General features: G+C 31.3%; 3 protein-coding genes and 1 long non-coding RNA gene across 5 annotated transcripts; 2 read left to right on the top strand and 2 right to left on the bottom strand.

Moving 5' to 3' along the window:
* Nucleotides 1-290: 290 nt before the first annotated feature.
* Nucleotides 291-1,130, top strand: LOC102663833 (B3 domain-containing protein At2g24670). Its single transcript, XM_006574235.1, has 2 exons — nucleotides 291-529; nucleotides 617-1,130. Exons 1-2 carry the CDS (start codon nucleotides 291-293, stop codon nucleotides 1,128-1,130), a joined length of 753 nt encoding a protein of 250 aa, XP_006574298.1.
* Nucleotides 1,131-5,321: 4,191 nt separating this feature from the next.
* Nucleotides 5,322-6,174, bottom strand: LOC121175058 (uncharacterized). Its single transcript, XR_005892016.1, has 2 exons — nucleotides 6,041-6,174; nucleotides 5,322-5,436 (listed from the first exon to the last, which is right to left on the bottom strand). It is a non-coding gene; the product is annotated as an uncharacterized lncRNA (long non-coding RNA).
* LOC100798253 (PI-PLC X domain-containing protein At5g67130) lies at nucleotides 5,402-9,996 on the top strand. 2 transcript variants are annotated; one of them, XM_003517258.5, is made up of 9 exons: nucleotides 5,402-5,537; nucleotides 5,640-5,699; nucleotides 5,781-5,903; nucleotides 6,028-6,165; nucleotides 7,784-7,882; nucleotides 7,986-8,289; nucleotides 8,929-9,152; nucleotides 9,274-9,360; nucleotides 9,594-9,996. In XM_003517258.5, exons 1-9 carry the CDS (start codon nucleotides 5,517-5,519, stop codon nucleotides 9,786-9,788), a joined length of 1,251 nt encoding a protein of 416 aa, XP_003517306.1. In that variant the 5' UTR covers nucleotides 5,402-5,516; the 3' UTR covers nucleotides 9,789-9,996. The 2 variants fall into 2 exon arrangements, with proteins under 2 accessions (XP_003517306.1, XP_006573638.1); XM_006573575.4 differs by having other exon boundaries at nucleotides 5,423-5,558.
* A 501-nt stretch (nucleotides 9,997-10,497) lies between these two features.
* Nucleotides 10,498-13,380, bottom strand: LOC100797726 (probable serine/threonine-protein kinase At1g01540). Its single transcript, XM_003517257.5, has 7 exons — nucleotides 12,642-13,380; nucleotides 12,449-12,553; nucleotides 12,244-12,366; nucleotides 11,917-12,087; nucleotides 11,685-11,814; nucleotides 11,394-11,603; nucleotides 10,498-10,960 (listed from the first exon to the last, which is right to left on the bottom strand). The coding sequence occupies exons 1-7, from the start codon at nucleotides 13,250-13,252 to the stop codon at nucleotides 10,799-10,801; spliced, it is 1,512 nt and encodes a 503-aa protein (XP_003517305.1). The 5' UTR covers nucleotides 13,253-13,380; the 3' UTR covers nucleotides 10,498-10,798.
* Between the last annotated feature and the right edge of the window lie 4,271 nt (nucleotides 13,381-17,651).

Raw genomic sequence — 17,651 nt, forward strand, 5'->3', positions numbered from 1 at the left:
ATTTTAATTAAATAAATTATTGTCAAATTTATGATTGATATTTTCAAACAGCTTTATCTTTTTATAATAATTTTTTTGATATGTAGGAGATTTATCAAGATAAGTAAATCAAATTATTCTAAAAATCATATGGAATTTTCTTATCATTAATTTTATTGCGAAAATTATCTTCTTTAAAACCCTTGCCGTCTACGCTTCTTCCGCAAATTAAAAATCTGTTCAATCATCTCACAATTATTTCCTCTTTCTTTCGTATTTTCAACTCTTAAGCTTTATTTTTTTATACCACCATGAGGAGCTTGGAAACTTTAAAGGAATTGGTTGCAACTATTACAGATTGGAAGTCGCTTAAGAAGATGGTTTGCAAACCCTTTAAGCCTTGCATTTTGCATTTGGCAATATCACAACATGTGACCCAGTTGTATAGCGAAGAAGAGTTGGTTCAATTAAATAATTTCAGAAAACTACATTCAAGTGTTGAATCGAAGTCAAAGACAAAAAACACTGATCAGAGGGTGACCGGAAAAAGGTGCTTATTAAATTGTAACTCAATTTGTGTAGTTTATATGTTATTCTGTATGTATTAAATACATGACTCTTGTGCATGTACATGCAGACAAATCGAAGGGATGCCCAAAGAGGAAAGACCCATGCCAGCAGTGATTAAAAAACCAAAAAAGATAATCTTGATGCAGAACAACCAAACACCAGATTTGCCTGCAGAAATCAAGAACCGAGTCACTGAGTTGAATGGTCATGATATTAAATTTCTCATGCACAAGAAACTCTTCTGTTCAGATGTGAAACCAAATAGCAATCGTTTGTCAATGCCAATAAATGAAATTATGTGTGAATTCCTGACAGAAGCTGAGATTGCAAAATTGGATGAAAGAGATGACACTAATGGAAAAGGACGACTTGTTGGTGTGGAAGTAACTGTGTTGGACCCATGTATGAGAGAATTTATTTTACCATTGAAGAAGTGGAGCATGCAAAGGACTGACACCTATAACTTGGTAAAAAATTGGAATAGTATCGTATCTGCTAATAAGTTTGAAGAAGATCAAGAACTTCAAATTTGGTCTTTTAGGGTTGATAACAAGCTATATCTTCTATTAAATAAACTGTGAAGGTTAGATTATGGCATTGAATGTTGAGGGAATTTCATTGAGAAATTTCTTGTTTTAGTTTTTCTTTACATATCTGCGGTGCCTAGGGTTTGTAGGGAAGTCTTAGATTCAAACACAGTTGTTGGTATAGTAAAATCAAAAAATTATCTTTAATTAATTTTCTCGTTAAAAAAATTGCAAGCCGAATTATTTAAGCATGTGTTGGTTCAGGTTATAATATGTGAATTTAGTAGGAATAGGATTTTTTAAAAGGCAAATTAGGGCAGAATTGCTGCACAAGGAGTGCTAGCAATAAAAGAGTAGGATATAGTGATTAAATTATACGCGTTGGTGATTTGCCGCGAAAGAAGTTTTAATTAATAGGATTCGGTTTAGAAAGAGCAGTGAAATTAATGGATTGATAAGTCAGTTAGTATTTTATATTTATATATCTCCGCTTTTTGTGTTTACGATCAAACTCCGATGAAAATGGCGAAAAGACGACGAGGACAGGTGTACGCTAAAATAGCGCAATCACGAGGAAACCCACCGACGCAGTGTACGCTTTCTTCAGTAATTGAATTACTATTATCACAGTCACCGGCTTCTTTCACTGCACTCTCTAAACATTTTCGTTTCCGGCAATGACAAAATTAAGATCGTCGACTTAAGATCCCGAAGAAGAAAGGGAAACAATGCAACAGTACGTACAAGTACATAAGCAGGGTAACGCCATAGTTTAGGTCGCCGAAATCGGTCAACTATAACGAAAATGAGTGTTATATAAATCAAACTGTAAAATATATGTTTAATTTAATTCACCATTCACTATTTTTCTTTCTTTCTTAGTTTAGTTCACTTTTTTTTTTCCGTATGAGACTTGAGTTTATTAGAGTTGCTAAAGCGAGTCAAAGTAAGGGATCTGATTGTAAACTACTAGATGAATCTGTCAACTCATAAAAGGGATTTAAAGTAATTAAGAAGATGTGATTGATTCAGTACACCGACCCTTATACTTTGTAGCTTAATAATCTGTCCTTCCCTAACTAGGAAATTTTTTAACTCCTCCAGCTCAATTTAATCCAAATATTATTTCGTGAGTATTTTCACACTTAACCTATTAGCAACCTTACCAAAAACTCTCATAATTGTCTCATTTATACTTACAATATATTCCAAAAGCATTTGTCTCCTAACTATACTTCTAGTTAAGTGTTTGTGACTAATTTTTTTACAACGGTAATTAAACTAAAAGATCCAATAAAAAATAAATACATGTTTATATATAAAAATATATTTTCTATTGTATGTTTTTAGATTCTTTAAAAAATATAATTATATTTTTTTTATGAAATTTGATGTTTATATATTTATTGCATCAAATTTAGTTTTATAATTGATCCATCCTGACTCCGTCCATGATGTCAGCTTAATTATTATTTGTTGATCACCTTGCTTGTTGAAAGGTTCGTTAATTTTTGCCAATTTATTTTCAACGCGAACCATTCTTTTTATCATTTCATGTACCTTTCTCTTCTACTTTCTATTATATTATCATACAGAAATAGGACTCAAATTTTGGTGGTGACCATGACATTCCCTCAATTATCATTACAAACTTTGGCATTCCCACACAAGAGTGTCAAATGACTAAAAACACCATCGATACAAATATAACATTATTTTTATATTATTTTTCACGCTATTTTATTTTCAATGATTTTTTTTATATTCACAACCAATCTCGTACCAAAATCGCCGGAAATTAACAAGGCAGGATGAATATGCTATGAATTACATTTCCAATCCAAAATTCACCGGAATGTAATAATTTATATTCCATACTCGATCTTAGAGAATTGCAATTTTCCCCTTTAATACAAACAAATGTGTATTTTAATTTGTATTTACGTTTACTGGTATATAGTCTGGTGAATTAGAACTTCCTGGCAGTCCATACCAATTTGTGTTAGCATTAAATATTTTCTCATAACAATTTTGCATTAAATATTTAATGATAATTTATGTTTACTGGTAGTTTGGTGTTAAGCATTAAATATTTTCTCATAACAGTTTTGCATCCTTTTTTTCATAACTTGACTCTTGATTTTATATAAATTCCGGTAATCTAATTCAATTTATCAAAACCTTTGACATTCACTTGATGAAACATGTGTCGTCTAAGTCGAAAGTATATGATAAATTGAAATTAAAAGGCTAAGCTGAGGTATATTCTCTCTCTCTCTTTAAATTTTTTATTAACGTGAAAGGGAGGGCATCATGAGATAAGCAGCTTTGAACTATTCTCGCTTCACTTAAAAGTGTTTAAATATTCTCTATTGCCTATTCAGAACTTTGAATATTGAACAATAGCGAGAGCAAAGTTTGAAATTACAACCTTTCGTCTTTCGTTTCCATTAAAGCAAATGAAGTGGCCTAAATAAAACAGAGACATCCCTTCCAATTTAATAGTAATACATCTATCTGTCTATTGGCTTTTGCTTTAGATATCGACATACGTACCGTGTCCTTTCACTTAGTGAAAAATGTAATTAATAAGACTTAGTATCCAATTTGATCACTTAATTTATTAAAAATGTTTAATTAGATGTTTAGTTTTTTGAGTATGTAATTGGATCATTTTTGGTTTTTTAATTTTATCCGATTGAATTCTTTCCGGTGTGCCAGTGTTGATCTCTCTAACGCATTGCTCAAATTTCTTTCTTCATATATGTTAGGATATGGAATTTGAGGGGGTTCGGGAGGGGATGCTGTGTTGCGAGATTTTGTTCACTCATTTTAAGATTATATTTATTTTTTAAATTTAAAATAACAATAATTATTGTGACATTTTAATTCCTCACTGTTCGTAATTGATAACAGCCATAACTCATCCCCTAACGTACATTTGCTAAATCTAATGGAAAGGATTCAATTTGGTAAAATTAAAAAATAAAAAGATTCAATTGCATACTTGAAAAACTAAGAAACCTAATTAAGCGTTTTTAATAAATTACGGAACCATATTGCTTATTAAGCCAAATAAAAAAGTTATAAATGTAATCTAAAAAAAAAACACATGATGAGATGGAGAACTCCGAGTCGTGCATTTAGTCCTTAAACTATAGAGAACTCTCATCCGTATTCCACGCAATTGTTAATGCATTTTATACTACCACTCGCTAGATTTGCCTGTTGATGCGTGGCTTTGAAATTTAACGTTAATGATTACTAAATTAAAATTCAAATCACTAAGTAATAGTTAATGTAATATCTCAAAATAAAATGAATATAATGTTGGTTTCTTAAATAATTACTAGTAATATAAAAAATAATAATTTTACTTTTTTTAAAATAAATGATCAATTATTAAAAAGACCTTATGTCACAATTTAAATTATGGATTATAAATCTAAAATATAATATATGTTTAAAGGTATTTATTTATTATAATTTTAATTGTAATATATTTTATATAATAAATATTTATCTTATTCTAAAATACTACTTATAACTTACATCAACGTGTCTTTCATCAAATTCAAGCTATTGATCGTTTTTTAATAACGATGAAATTATATTTTCAATATAGGGAAGGAAAAATTTAAGGAATTTAATTTTAATTCATGGTTAGTGTATATATTTTCACATTATCATCTGATTAGAAATTATTTGATGTATGATTTTTAAAGTAATTATTATAACAATAAATAATTTTATCATACATATTATTTATAAATAGGATGGCAGGATAAAAGAAATTATACTAATAAGACTTGGTTACTATGACTGGATTTGAGTAGTTTTTGTAAAATTTTATATGTAAATTTTAGCATTAGTATTATAAATTAAAAATATATAAATCAAATTGTTTAGACTACCTATTAGTATTGTAGACGAGTCATACAACCAAAACAAGTTTAGTCTTCTAAAATTTTGCTAATTCAATTATTGACCACCTCTCTAATTAATCTTTCAAAACAACTACAGTGAGGACCACCCTGTTGATTATTATTTTCAAGATCTCTTAATTTAGCAAAGAAATTGCTTATAAGCATGTTTCAACTTTCAAATCTAATTTTTGAAAAATCATATTCTACTATTAATTATCTCCAAAATTCTGTAAAAGAAAAAAAAAAAGAGAGAGAGAGAAGGAAAATGCATATAGGTAACACAGAACAGAACAGAACAGAAGGATAACAAGACAGAAAATACGATACCCAATCGGTTGATATGTGATATCAGTGTAGTTCCCAATCCTCACCTTCCCTGGCTTGGCTTGCTCACCAAATTTGTTGTCCTTTTATTGTTAGAACTTTCCTCTTATCTGAAAAAGAGAAGTGTCAGTGCACAAAGACATACAGAACAGAACCTGAGAAACAGACCCTCTCAAACCGGAAAGCGCAAATGAAGCCCATTCCATGCCTAGTTAGCTATCTTACATTAAATGTTCATCATGTCACGTCTTTTTTAATTTTTATTTTAAACATCAACACTCCTTGCATATGATTCATGTTTCATTTTCTGCAGAGCATTCGCATACTTCTGCTAATCGCTATCTGTCTCTTCACCTCTTCCTCCGCTTCCAAGGTCATTTTCTAATAAATGCTTAATTTCTCAACCGCTTTTTTTTTTCTTATTTTGTTTCTCTGACTGAGTCCGAGGTAGCAGATCGGAGAAACTTGCGGGTCAGACAACAAATGCGACGCTGGACTCAGCTGCCAAGCATGTCCTGCCAATGGGAATACCCGAACCAGATGTTCGCGGATACAACCATTGAGCCCCACCTCTAGGGTTTGTTCCTTTTCCCAATTTCTTACTCAATTTTTTTTATATAAAATAAATTAATCACTTGAATTTCTCTAGTATTTCGAATTAATGTTGAATTGAGTTTGGATTTTGGGAATTTGTTGATCAGGTGAAAGGCTTACCGTTTAACCGCTATTCATGGCTCACGACTCACAACTCTTATGCTCTGGCCGGAGCCAGATCCGCCACCGGATCTGTCCTTGTAGCCCCTATGAACCAGGAAGACACAGTTGCTGAACAACTCAAGGTAAGATTCTATTCTCTTTTCATTTTTTTATCATAATGTGTAGCCATGGATTAAATTAAAAGAAACAGAAAATACAGATTTTTTGTGTGGTAGAAAGAATTAATAAGGTTGGAACTGAGATTCCTTCCGCCTAACTGGTATTGATTTAGTATTAGTAAATTAGGAATTAGGAATATGGCAAAGCACAACTAAGATTATGCTCGCAAATTTCAAAGGGCATCTGATTAAGAAACTAATTTAAGTATGTTTATTAAGAAAGTCATTTAAAATATTTATTAAAAAACATTGCTAAAAAAAAGCAATAAAGTATATCAATAAAAGTTTTTTATAAATAAAAAAATTAATTGTATTTGTAGCACATTTTGTGAAAAAAAATATTTTTAATTCATTTTAAGAGATTCTTTTTAAAAACTTGTAACTTTTCTATTATGTTTCCTTTCTTCCTTCAAAGATTAAACAAACCAAGTTGGTTTCAAAAGGGATTGTTGCAATTTGTAAAGATTATTCAATTACAAGGTAGTACTGATTTTTTTTTACAGCCATGCATTGCACGGCTCCCTCCTTTTCATTCCTTTGATTTCTTTGTTTGCATGTGAATAAACATTTTTTTAATATAACAGGTATACTTGTTGAATTTAAAAATAAAATCCAGTAGAGAATCTAAGCGTCAGTGGTTGTTGGATAAAATTATAAAGTTGTGTAATTTAAACATCGAATATTTTATTTTGGTTAAAAAATAACCATTAATACATAGATCTTACTTTGGGAATTGGTCTTGTCAAACTCCGTTTGCTCACTTAGGAAATACTTTATCACTGTCACTCAATTGAGATGGGTGCAACTAAATTTTGAATGTGATTGGAATGTGTACTTATATTAATCTTAATTATATATTTTTAATAAATCATGTATTTTTTTATTAGAAACAGAAATAATTTTTTTTATAACTCACTTGATTGAGTATATATAAAAATACTATAAATCTTTTAATATTCTTTAATTTCTACTATAAAAACATAAAAAGCACAGTTGTCCTTTTATTTTCTTTCGGAAGATGGTCAGTGTGAATCATGTGGTAACTGCACAATAATTGAAGCATACAGTAGCTGTTTTTTTACTTTTAAAAACAAAAAGAAAGAAAAAGCCTTGGGGGAGGGGGGTGGATTTTATTGTGAAGTGTGGCAAAATGAAATAATCACATTTTTAATAAATAAAAAATTACATTTTAAGTTGAGTTGCTGATGTGATGAATGAATCAACCACATTTACAACATAATGTAATCCATTTGAACATTTCACCCATTTAATTTGAAGGATAAGCATCTTGATGAATTAAACAAAACAATCTGTGAATCCCAATTTTGCACCCGGATCATTCGCAAAATCCGACTATAGTTATGTTCCTTTAAAAAATTAAAATGGGGGATGTATTTTAAAAAATGAAATACTTATATTATAAATTATAAAATTGCAATACAATATGTATACATATTTATGTAAATTACCATAATAATTTACTGTTGATATTTTAATATACGATTATGGTTGTTTTAATTTCATTCAGAGTCTATTGAGAACGACCCCTTTACGCTTTATTTTGTATTGGATACACTTACAGAACGGAGTTAGAGGATTTATGTTGGATATGTATGATTTTCAAAAGGACATCTGGTTGTGCCACTCCTTCCAAAGCAAATGTTTCAACTTCACTGCATTTGTAAGTGCGTGGCCCCTGCTTTCTAGTTTCTTCAATGTGACACAAGTTTGGTCCAAATTTTGTTGTTGTGGTGTAACATCCAAATGACCATATCAATATGCAGCAACCCGCCATAAACGTGCTTAAAGACATGCGGACATTTCTAGATGGAAATCCATCAGAAATTATCACGATCTTCATTGAGGACTATGTCACAGCTCCTCAGGGCCTAACAAAGGTGTTCAAAGATTCAGGGCTGAGCAAGTACATATTCCCGGTGTCTCGCATGCCCAAGAATGGTGGAGATTGGCCAACCGTCGATGACATGGTTCAGAAGAATCAGCGCCTAGTCGTCTTCACCTCCAAATCTGCCAAGGAAGCTTCTGAGAACATTGCTTATCAGTGGACATACGTTGTAGAAAACCAATGTGAGTTCCCTGCCTTTCTGTTTTCGTTTCAAAGTTCAAGCATGTTTTACTTGTATTTAAGTTAAAACTTTTTGAATAAGTCTACCATTTTTTTAAAGAAAAAAAAAGTGATTTTACTCTATAGTTTCAGTCAAATGTGGTTAAAGTTATTGCATGTTCATATATTTGTACCCAAAAAAAATTATTTATATTAATAAATTTGGTTCTCAAACATTTAAAAAGCATGTGAAGTTATAGTCCTTAAAAACATGAATTCTCAAAGAAGAGAGACTAAATTCACACGCTTTTTAAAGGTTAAAGACTAAATTCATTGATAGAGTCCAGGAACCTTGATTGCATTTCACAAAAAACATAGAGAATAAAAACACTTTCTTTAATTTATTATTTGAAGTTAAAAACTGTTTGTTAGTGTTACTTTATGTTACTGTTTTGTTGGGTTTAAGATTTAGTGTACAATAATGACAATAAAGTTTAAAGTTAAGACTTTGTGCAAATTATCAATCTCTTAAAATTAGCTTATCAAAAATTATTTTTTATGATTTCTTTGTTAAAAAAGATTTTTTAGGAAAAACAGAATAAATGTTAGTGTTGGTTTTTAGAATGGTGATAACTAATAATGATTGTACGTGGGAACTTCAGATGGAGATGATGGCATGAAAGCTGGTTCTTGTCCAAGCCGTGCAGAATCACCCGCAATGAACACAGAGTCTAGATCATTGGTTCTGGTCAACTACTTTCATTCTGCTCCAAATCGATCTCAGGCCTGCGCTGACAATTCGGCTCCACTACTTGATATGACGAAGACTTGTCATGAAGCAGCCGGCAATCGTTGGGCCAATTTCATTGCTGTTGATTATTACCAAGTAGTTACTTGCTAAATTTTTATCAAACCATTCATGATGCTAATTATTCATTACTCTCAACTTAGCAAACAAAAAAAAATCATAATCTATAAATATTGATGATAATAATGATGTTTTATAGAGGAGTGATGGCGGAGGAGCACCACTAGCCGTTGATGAAGCCAACGGTCATCTCACTTGTGGGTGCGACAACATAGCCTATTGCAAGGTTTGGTTTCTTCCACCTTATGCATTGTTACTACTTTTTTTTAGTTGAAATACCATGATTATATAAAGACTGAACAGAGGCTACAAAATACTGTTTGTTTTTACCACTGTAAAGTAACGAATTGATCTTTATGTTACCAAATGTAGAACGATGAAATTGTGGTAATGTACACCCGAAACCTTTAATCGTAAACCTCAATCTTGTATTTGACCGTTTATCAATGACATGTGCAGGAAAACGCTAAGTTTGGCACTTGTGATGTCCCTCCCATTTCTCCACCTCCACCTGCTACAGAAACCCTCTCCACCGGAAACCAGCAGACCCAAAATGATAATCACACAAACAATGCTTATATTGGTAGAACGGCCAAGCTGATGCAATCGGTTGTTGGAATTTTGGCTACGACAACTTTCTTGGCATGGTTATAGAATGTCATTAGTTTGGGGGAGTTTATAATCATTGAAAATATGTATGCATGTATGTTGTAAACATAGAGTTTACTCAGTTTAGAATTTAGATGGTTCAGCCAATTTGATTCCGTGAATTGTATGGAATCTGAGTCATTTTTCATCCCACGGCACACTTTATGGCTGTATTGTGACTTAGTTTGTTTAATGATTGAAAGAACTTATCAAATACTTATCTCATGAAAGAACTCCTTTCTATAACAGCTGTTGGATGTGCACTCTGCTTCTTAATAAAAATGCAGTTACATTATAGTGAATTTGGGGAGCAAGTCATGTGAAGATTTGCGAGATCCAGATTGCGCAATGGTGGGGCTTCCTCTTGTACACAAGACAAAGTCCAGTTATAGTGGCCAGCCACCTAGAATATGAATCCATTAGTGGAACTATCCGAGCCTCTCCAGATCGCAACATGAGTTCCCCACTTGACAAAAAATGGGTCTGGAGGACCAGTACGTTGAAGGGGAATAATTTGTCATCTAATCTAATGCCAACTACTTGTACTGTGTCTAACTAGTATGCAGTATTGTGGCCACACAAAACCAAACCAAAAACTAGCATGTGGTATTAGCATTTAATATGATTGTCCACCTCAACTCCACTTTTTAGGTGCTTGTCATTGCAACATTGACGATGCAGTATGTTTTGATCAAACAGTGTTCAAAGCATGATATCCAACGATGCATAATAAACTTTTATTGGGCGAATCGAACAATATGGCTAAAATTTACATGAGCAACCTCTGGCTACAATCATCCCTTAGAAAAAGGCACGGGACAGACAGAATGCGGAGAAATATCGATGTGTGGGTTATGAGAGTATATAGGCTCTGATGTATAGAAGGCGCAAACAATGTAGAGCAAAGTATCAAGTATGTTATGCCCGATGGATGCAAATTGTTTGGCCTTTAGCAATGACAGGTTGTGAAGGGAGCCACAATTTTTTTGGCCATTAAAGAGACCAGCTATGCAAATTTATTGCTTTTCTATTTGAAGGTTCGATCTTGTCTCATTGGCACACACCCCATTTTCAAGCTTACCATCATCAACTGACACAGACACAGTTACCTCCTCTTTCAACCCATCCCCTACTCTATCATTAGGTGAATGTCCTGCATCCCTTTTAGCTCTGCGATCCTGCAAGTAAAAATCAAGCAGCTCCATAGTGAGAACATCCATGGTTTAGAGGTATAGATCAAACATAGGTTACTGCTTACTAAAGCATAAATGAATATAAATACCTTCTTCGCTAGTCACATGATGTTCATGTTTAAATATGCATTCATAAGAAGAGTTCACATATAAACTATGATACACAATTAGAAACTAAATTTGATGCAGAACTCCATTTTAGGCCGCAAATAGAAATTTTATAATATGGTAATTTAAATTGAAGAACAAGGGATTGCTTTTTATTTGGTCTTTATTTTACAATAAATATGCTTCCTTTTAGCCGTCACATCTTAATTTATACACTCAATGAAAGAACAAACACATGTTATACCTCACTGTGCATTAACAAGCACTACCGCACTGAGGTTGAATTAATTTCAGCAGAAATGATTGTTACCTCTTTGTAAGGGGAATCTTCGGCTTCAAGCATGTGTATCACATGCCCCATTTTAGGTCGTTTTTGTGCATTAGGATCAGTGCAGCGTAAGGCTACAAGAAGGGCTCGTTTTAGTGCCCTTGAGGTTGGTTTCTCAGGAAGCTTGGGATCCAGCACCCCCTCTGGATTTCTGTTGCTAACCATCTTCTTGAGCCAGTCTACTAAATTCACCTGGAAATTTTGAGTTTTCAGTAACAAGTGAAAAATTGCAATGACAGGGAGTTTCACAACACTGAAATAGATCAAACTAACCTCTTCTGGAGGCCGACTATAATCAACTGGATTCCTTCCTGTAATTAGTTCCATAATTAGAATTCCAAAACTATAAACATCACTCCGTTCATTCAACATGCCAGTACTTGCGTATTCAGGAGCAACATATCTGCAAAAAGAAAAACAAGTAAGGCAATTGCTGGAAACCCATAATGACCGATACTTGTAAGGAAGGAATGGGCCAACAATAGAGAAGGAAGACTATACAAACCCAAATGTACCCATGACACGGGTTGTAATATAGCTGTTGTCGGAGCCAAGGAGTTTGGCGAGTCCAAAGTCTGACACCTTCGCATTCCACTGCTTACTAAGCAAAATGTTGCTTGATTTAATATCACGGTGAACAACTTTTGGTTCCAACCCCTCATGAAGATAAGTTAACCTGTTGAAAAGCAAACAACAGTTACAACCCGGAAAAGCATCTTTCCCAACGGAACAATAAACTAATAAATTGGAAACTGAAGGAATCGATGAAATTTAAAAGGAAGGTAATAATAAGATGAGAAGAGAAAGTGAAGCAGAGCTTGGAAGTGTTTACCCTTTAGCCGTTCCCAGAATAATGTTCATTCGAATTTCCCAAGTTAGAGGACTGCAAGGCCCAACATCCCCATGCAGCCACTGCTCTAAATTACCATTGTCAACGTACTCATAAACAAGCATTCTGCAGGACCAATAATAATCAAAGAAAAAAAAAAGGAAGCAATTTTGGTTAATTAAAGAGGAAAGTAAGAAATGAAGAGTACCTATGAGCTCCTTCAGCACAATAACCAAGCAACCTGACTAAATTCTTGTGGCGAACACGTCCTATAGCTTCCACTTCAACCTTGAACTCCTTCTCAGCTTGGCCCCTAGTGTTATCAATTATTATTAGGTAAAACATCATCGTTGATATTAAAGAAAGAAAAGAGAGAAGAAGTAAGTGACAGACACACAGACCTATTATTGAGCAAATTTTTAATAGCAACATTAGTATTGTCGTTGAGGATACCGTGATAAACAATTCCGTATCCACCTTCGCCAATAACATTCTCAGGGGCGAAGGCGTTAGTGGAATCTTCAAGCTCCCTGAGAGTGTACCAGTGGCCCCAACCTAAGTGAGAAACTTCTGGAATGACGGTGGGAACCTGAACCTCGCAGCTGCTGGGGTCATTGGAGCTGGAGCGAACCAAGGGACGTTCGGGGTAAGAGATTCGGTGGTTCTTGCCAATCTCGAACTGGATTCGGTGGTAGCCGAGGGGGGTGGTTTCCTCTTCGGTGGGAGGAACGGGGTCAGGTTCGGATAAAGGAGGTTCGGGTTGGAGAGTGGGGTTGAGGTTGGGCGCGTGGTCGAGCCTGATTTCTTGGATCTCCTTGGAGACGTCGGGGATGGAAACGGGGTTGGTTTTGGAGCGCTTGAAGGCTAACCAGACGGAGATGAGGAAGAGGATGAGGACGATGGCGGCGCCAACGCAGACGCCGAGAACCACCCATAGGCGGAGGCCGAAGATGGAGGTGGGGTTGGAGAGCTGGTCGTTCATTGCTGCAGCGGCACTGGTGGAACTATTCATTCCACTCCACTTCTGAAGCTATGAAGAAGGAGTGGCAGCTAGCATGGTGGGACCCGCTGGGAACCCACGATATTGCACTGCTGTCACTCCAATGCTACCTCTCTGTCTCTCACATTTCTCAGTCAACTCAACTCATCAACATTACCCAAAACTAACTATTTTATTTTAAAGGATTCATTTTTATTTTTATCTCTCAGATGACATGCTGTCACTAATTTTATTTTTAAATTAAATGTGAATTTTAATCTAATCTTTTCATTTTATAATTTTTTCATATTTATTTTTCTTTTTTTCTAATATTTTTTAATTCTCATTTTCTTTACTTTAAAAATTCTAAAAAGAGGATAGAAAATAGATTGATAAAATATCAAGTTAATTTTTATTTGTCTTTACTTTAAAAAAAATCGTTGTAAAGAAGAAAAATCACAACTTAAAAATGATAGATTATTATGTATGGATTGAATCACTGTTTACAATTCTATAATTGAATCAATTACATTCTAGATTCAACTTAAGCTAAAACTTCATTTTAAAAAATGTGGTAAAAGCAACCTAGACTTGAAAGATATGATTAAATTAACTGTGGTTTTTTACATTTGCCATTTTTTTCTGGTATAGAGAAATGAATTGACTTCACATTATTTGTTCTCTTCTTCTAAAATTTATTGTTTTGGAGCCAAGAAAACAGTTAATAATGTAAATAGTACATAATGCAGTTCGAGTTTATTCATTTCTCAAGTTTATTGTACGGTGTTTTTAGATTTGGATTTTCTGTAGTTGGAAAAAACATATATTTACGCAATAGACGATTTGAACCATTTAATGAAAATCTAACAATAAATAAATTATTTTAATAAATTTAACTTAAAAAACACCTTTAAAATACTAATTGTCTAATTTGAGCAGACAGTCCACATTCACCTGATCCAACCATTATAAGGCAAACTATTTGGTATTTTGTTCAGATTGTACAATAGGAAAACTTATAGGAGTATACGATATTATTTTCCACAACCATGGGCAACTCTACCCTATTTAGTTTGACTTTGAAAAATTAATTTTGGATTCATAATTAATTTTAGATATAGTTTTATATGTTTGATTTTAAATTTTTTAAAAAATAATTATGAGTCTATAATTTATTTTGGATTAAAATATTTTTAAATAATTTTTACATTAAATTTAAAATTTTATATTAAATTTTATTTTTAACTTAATTTTTATAATAAAAAATTTAAATGTAAATTATATTACTTTAAAATTAAATATATTCAAAATCATTTATTGCATTGCGTCCAAAACAGATTCTAATTATTCTAAGATCTGTTTCGCGACGCATATTGCTTTTGCACTATTCATTTTTGAGTACCAACAAATATTTTTGTGTCTATACTCAATTGGAAAGGGGCTTTTATTTCTGCGCTTTAACTTTTTAGGAACACGCATAGATGCACTTTAATTTCAACGGTGCAAATAATGATTGCCAAAAACCTAATTCTTTATGAAATGTAGTAAAAAAATATTCTAGTTATTTATAGCAAAGTGTTTATTCAATGCTTAATTGATTAATCCATCAACCAAGTTGAATCTAGCCAATTTATGTTATATAATGTGATGTCCAATGTAAAGGATTGGTTTTAGTTTATAAAAAAATTGATTTTAAGGGTAATTTGTTTTAAAAAATGTTTTAAAACAGTATTTTTTAAGAAGTATATAGTATATGCTTTTTAGAAAAAATAAAAAATTGTTTTTTTAAAAAAAACAGTTTACTTCTAAAAAATGATTTCTAAAAAATGATTTTAACAAACTTAAAAATTACTTATTTTATTAAAAAAATATTTTTTAACAAATAAATTCAAACAAATGGCTGTTAATTTTTGTAACATAAAGCCAACCTTGATTTGAATGTTATATGTTGATTGCGTTGTTGTCTATAGTAGGTTTAGTTTTTTTTTTTTATCAATAAATATTATTTTATTTTGTTAGAATATTAATTTTGACAGTGGAAGAGATTAAACTTATAACTTTTATACTCTTTCCTTTTTCTTAACCATCAAACCCGCTTTATATCTTTAATGGATTTAGTTATTAAGTTAGTTTTTTAATTATATATATATATATATATATATATATATATATATATATTTAATTCCATTGTTTTAAATCTCTTTAGTACATGCTGTCAGTGGTGAATATTAGACCCGGGAGCAATGTGGTAATGTATTTAAAAAAATCTAATAAAAAATTATCACATATATATATATATATATATGAAGATAAAAATATGTGTTAAAATAAATAATTTTTTAATAATAATTTTCAAGATGTGTCTATGGGAGAAAAAAGTTAACTATAATGAGAAGTTATGAATCAAGTTAATGTAAAACAAAATCAAAGTGTCATAAAATGAATCATAGAAGAAAGAAATGTGAGAGAAGAAAATGAAAGGAATGAGAGATGAAACGCTAGAATCAAACGTATGAAATAAACAATAAAAAGTTAACTTTATTGAAAAAAAAATAAAAAACAGACTTTCATATCAATATATAAATAAAATAATAATAAACAATATGTTAATACAGAGAATAATTTTTTTTTTTTAAAAATTGTTTGTGTAGGGATTGAGATAAAATATTTTTAAGTAAGAGAACTAAAAGATTTTTTTTAATTATAAGAATCAATCAAGTAATTAGTTATTAAAAGTACAACACTTTTTTTCATTTGCTAATTTTAAAGTATTTAATTTGAAGTAGTTGGCGTTCTTTTCTTTAAAACAATATTAGTTCAAATATTAAAAAAACTAATTTTTATATATTAGTTGACGCATTTAATATTCATCAGCAAAATATAATTGGATTAGGCAAGTTTTTCCTTGTTGGTTGGACATGATTCTTTGCAACCCAACATAGCCTAATCGGACCCACCGACATTAATTAGTTTCCTTTATATATATGGATGCTTACGATGACTACAATTCAAGCCGAGTATAAAAATGACAATGAAGAAAAAACATGTTCGTGTTTGGTGAGACTATCCTAATTTCTACCTTAAACGAGGTGTCATAACCTGTCCTCGACTTAATAGCCTAAAATCTACAGACTTAATACAGTTAAATAATTGCCTCGAAAAAAAACTACTATTAAATAATCTTTTGCCTTTTTGGTGCTACAAAATACGGTTTTTTAATAATGGATATGGGTTGTTAATTTCAGTCTTTTAAATATTTTTATTTTTATTTTATTCTTAAAAAATTTGCCTATTTGATGCTCTTGTGCTTTTTGACACTTTGGTATTGCAAAAATAATAGGTATGTGTGACATATTATCATCCAAGAGAGTGCACTTTTAAGGACACTCAATTCTAGAACATGTAATTTTCTCTCTAGTTTAATTTCAATTAAATTGTGTTAATTGCAGGGTAAACATGTGGTTAACGCTATTTAAAAATTGAGAAAACAATCCATCTATTGATAACATAAAATTAGTATTATTTTTTCCATGTGCTTAGAACTGTCTTTAATGATGTTTCCACTTAGTTTAAAAAAATATAAAATTATTTTTATATTATCATTTAATTACAAATTAATATGTATGATACATTTATTAATTCTCATGATATTACTTTAAATGTTATATCTATCATGATTTCTGAGTGACTAATATCATTAAATTTTGTATATGACCGTGTTTAAACTTAAACTCTTGATATTTTTCAATAAGTGCAGTTATGAGCAAAACATCGAAAATTTGTGTATATATCAAGATTAGGTCTTGGTTTTTCATTTCTTGTCGAATTTGATGCAGTGTATTTATATTCACTTCTTGTGCGCTTTAATTTGTATTTTATCGTTTGCTCATAAAAAAAACATAAAAATATTATACAAAAGATAAATATAATATATATATATATATATATATATATATATATATTATTCGTTATATAACTGACAAGTTATACGTGAACATAAAAAACTTAACCTTTAATTGTTTTACGTTGGGATCGATCTTATTTATATGCTTTATTCATTTTATCCTTTTATCCAATAATCCAATAAAATCAAATAAAGGACTGAACCACAATCAAATAACTTAAACTAAAATCTTATAATTGAACCTCCTGCACTTAACATTAAAAACCATTTACATCTTTGACATCATCTTGCAAGAATTATTATGAGAGGATTTTCACAGTAGTTTCACAATAGAAGAGAAAAACACTGTCTATATTTATGTTAAAAATTGGGGAGGATTGATTTCATTAAGAGTAACAAATAATTAAGAAATTATGCTCAAATTTATCTAAGTTATAGGACTTAATTATAATTAATTACAATAAATTAACATGTTATTTGACTGTTTATTTACTCTCACACTAAAAATATGCATTGTCGTTTTGTAAT

The sequence above is a fragment of the Glycine max genome, chromosome 1 (assembly GCF_000004515.6).
Source record: "Glycine max cultivar Williams 82 chromosome 1, Glycine_max_v4.0, whole genome shotgun sequence".
In the NCBI taxonomy this organism is placed as follows: domain Eukaryota; kingdom Viridiplantae; phylum Streptophyta; class Magnoliopsida; order Fabales; family Fabaceae; genus Glycine; species Glycine max.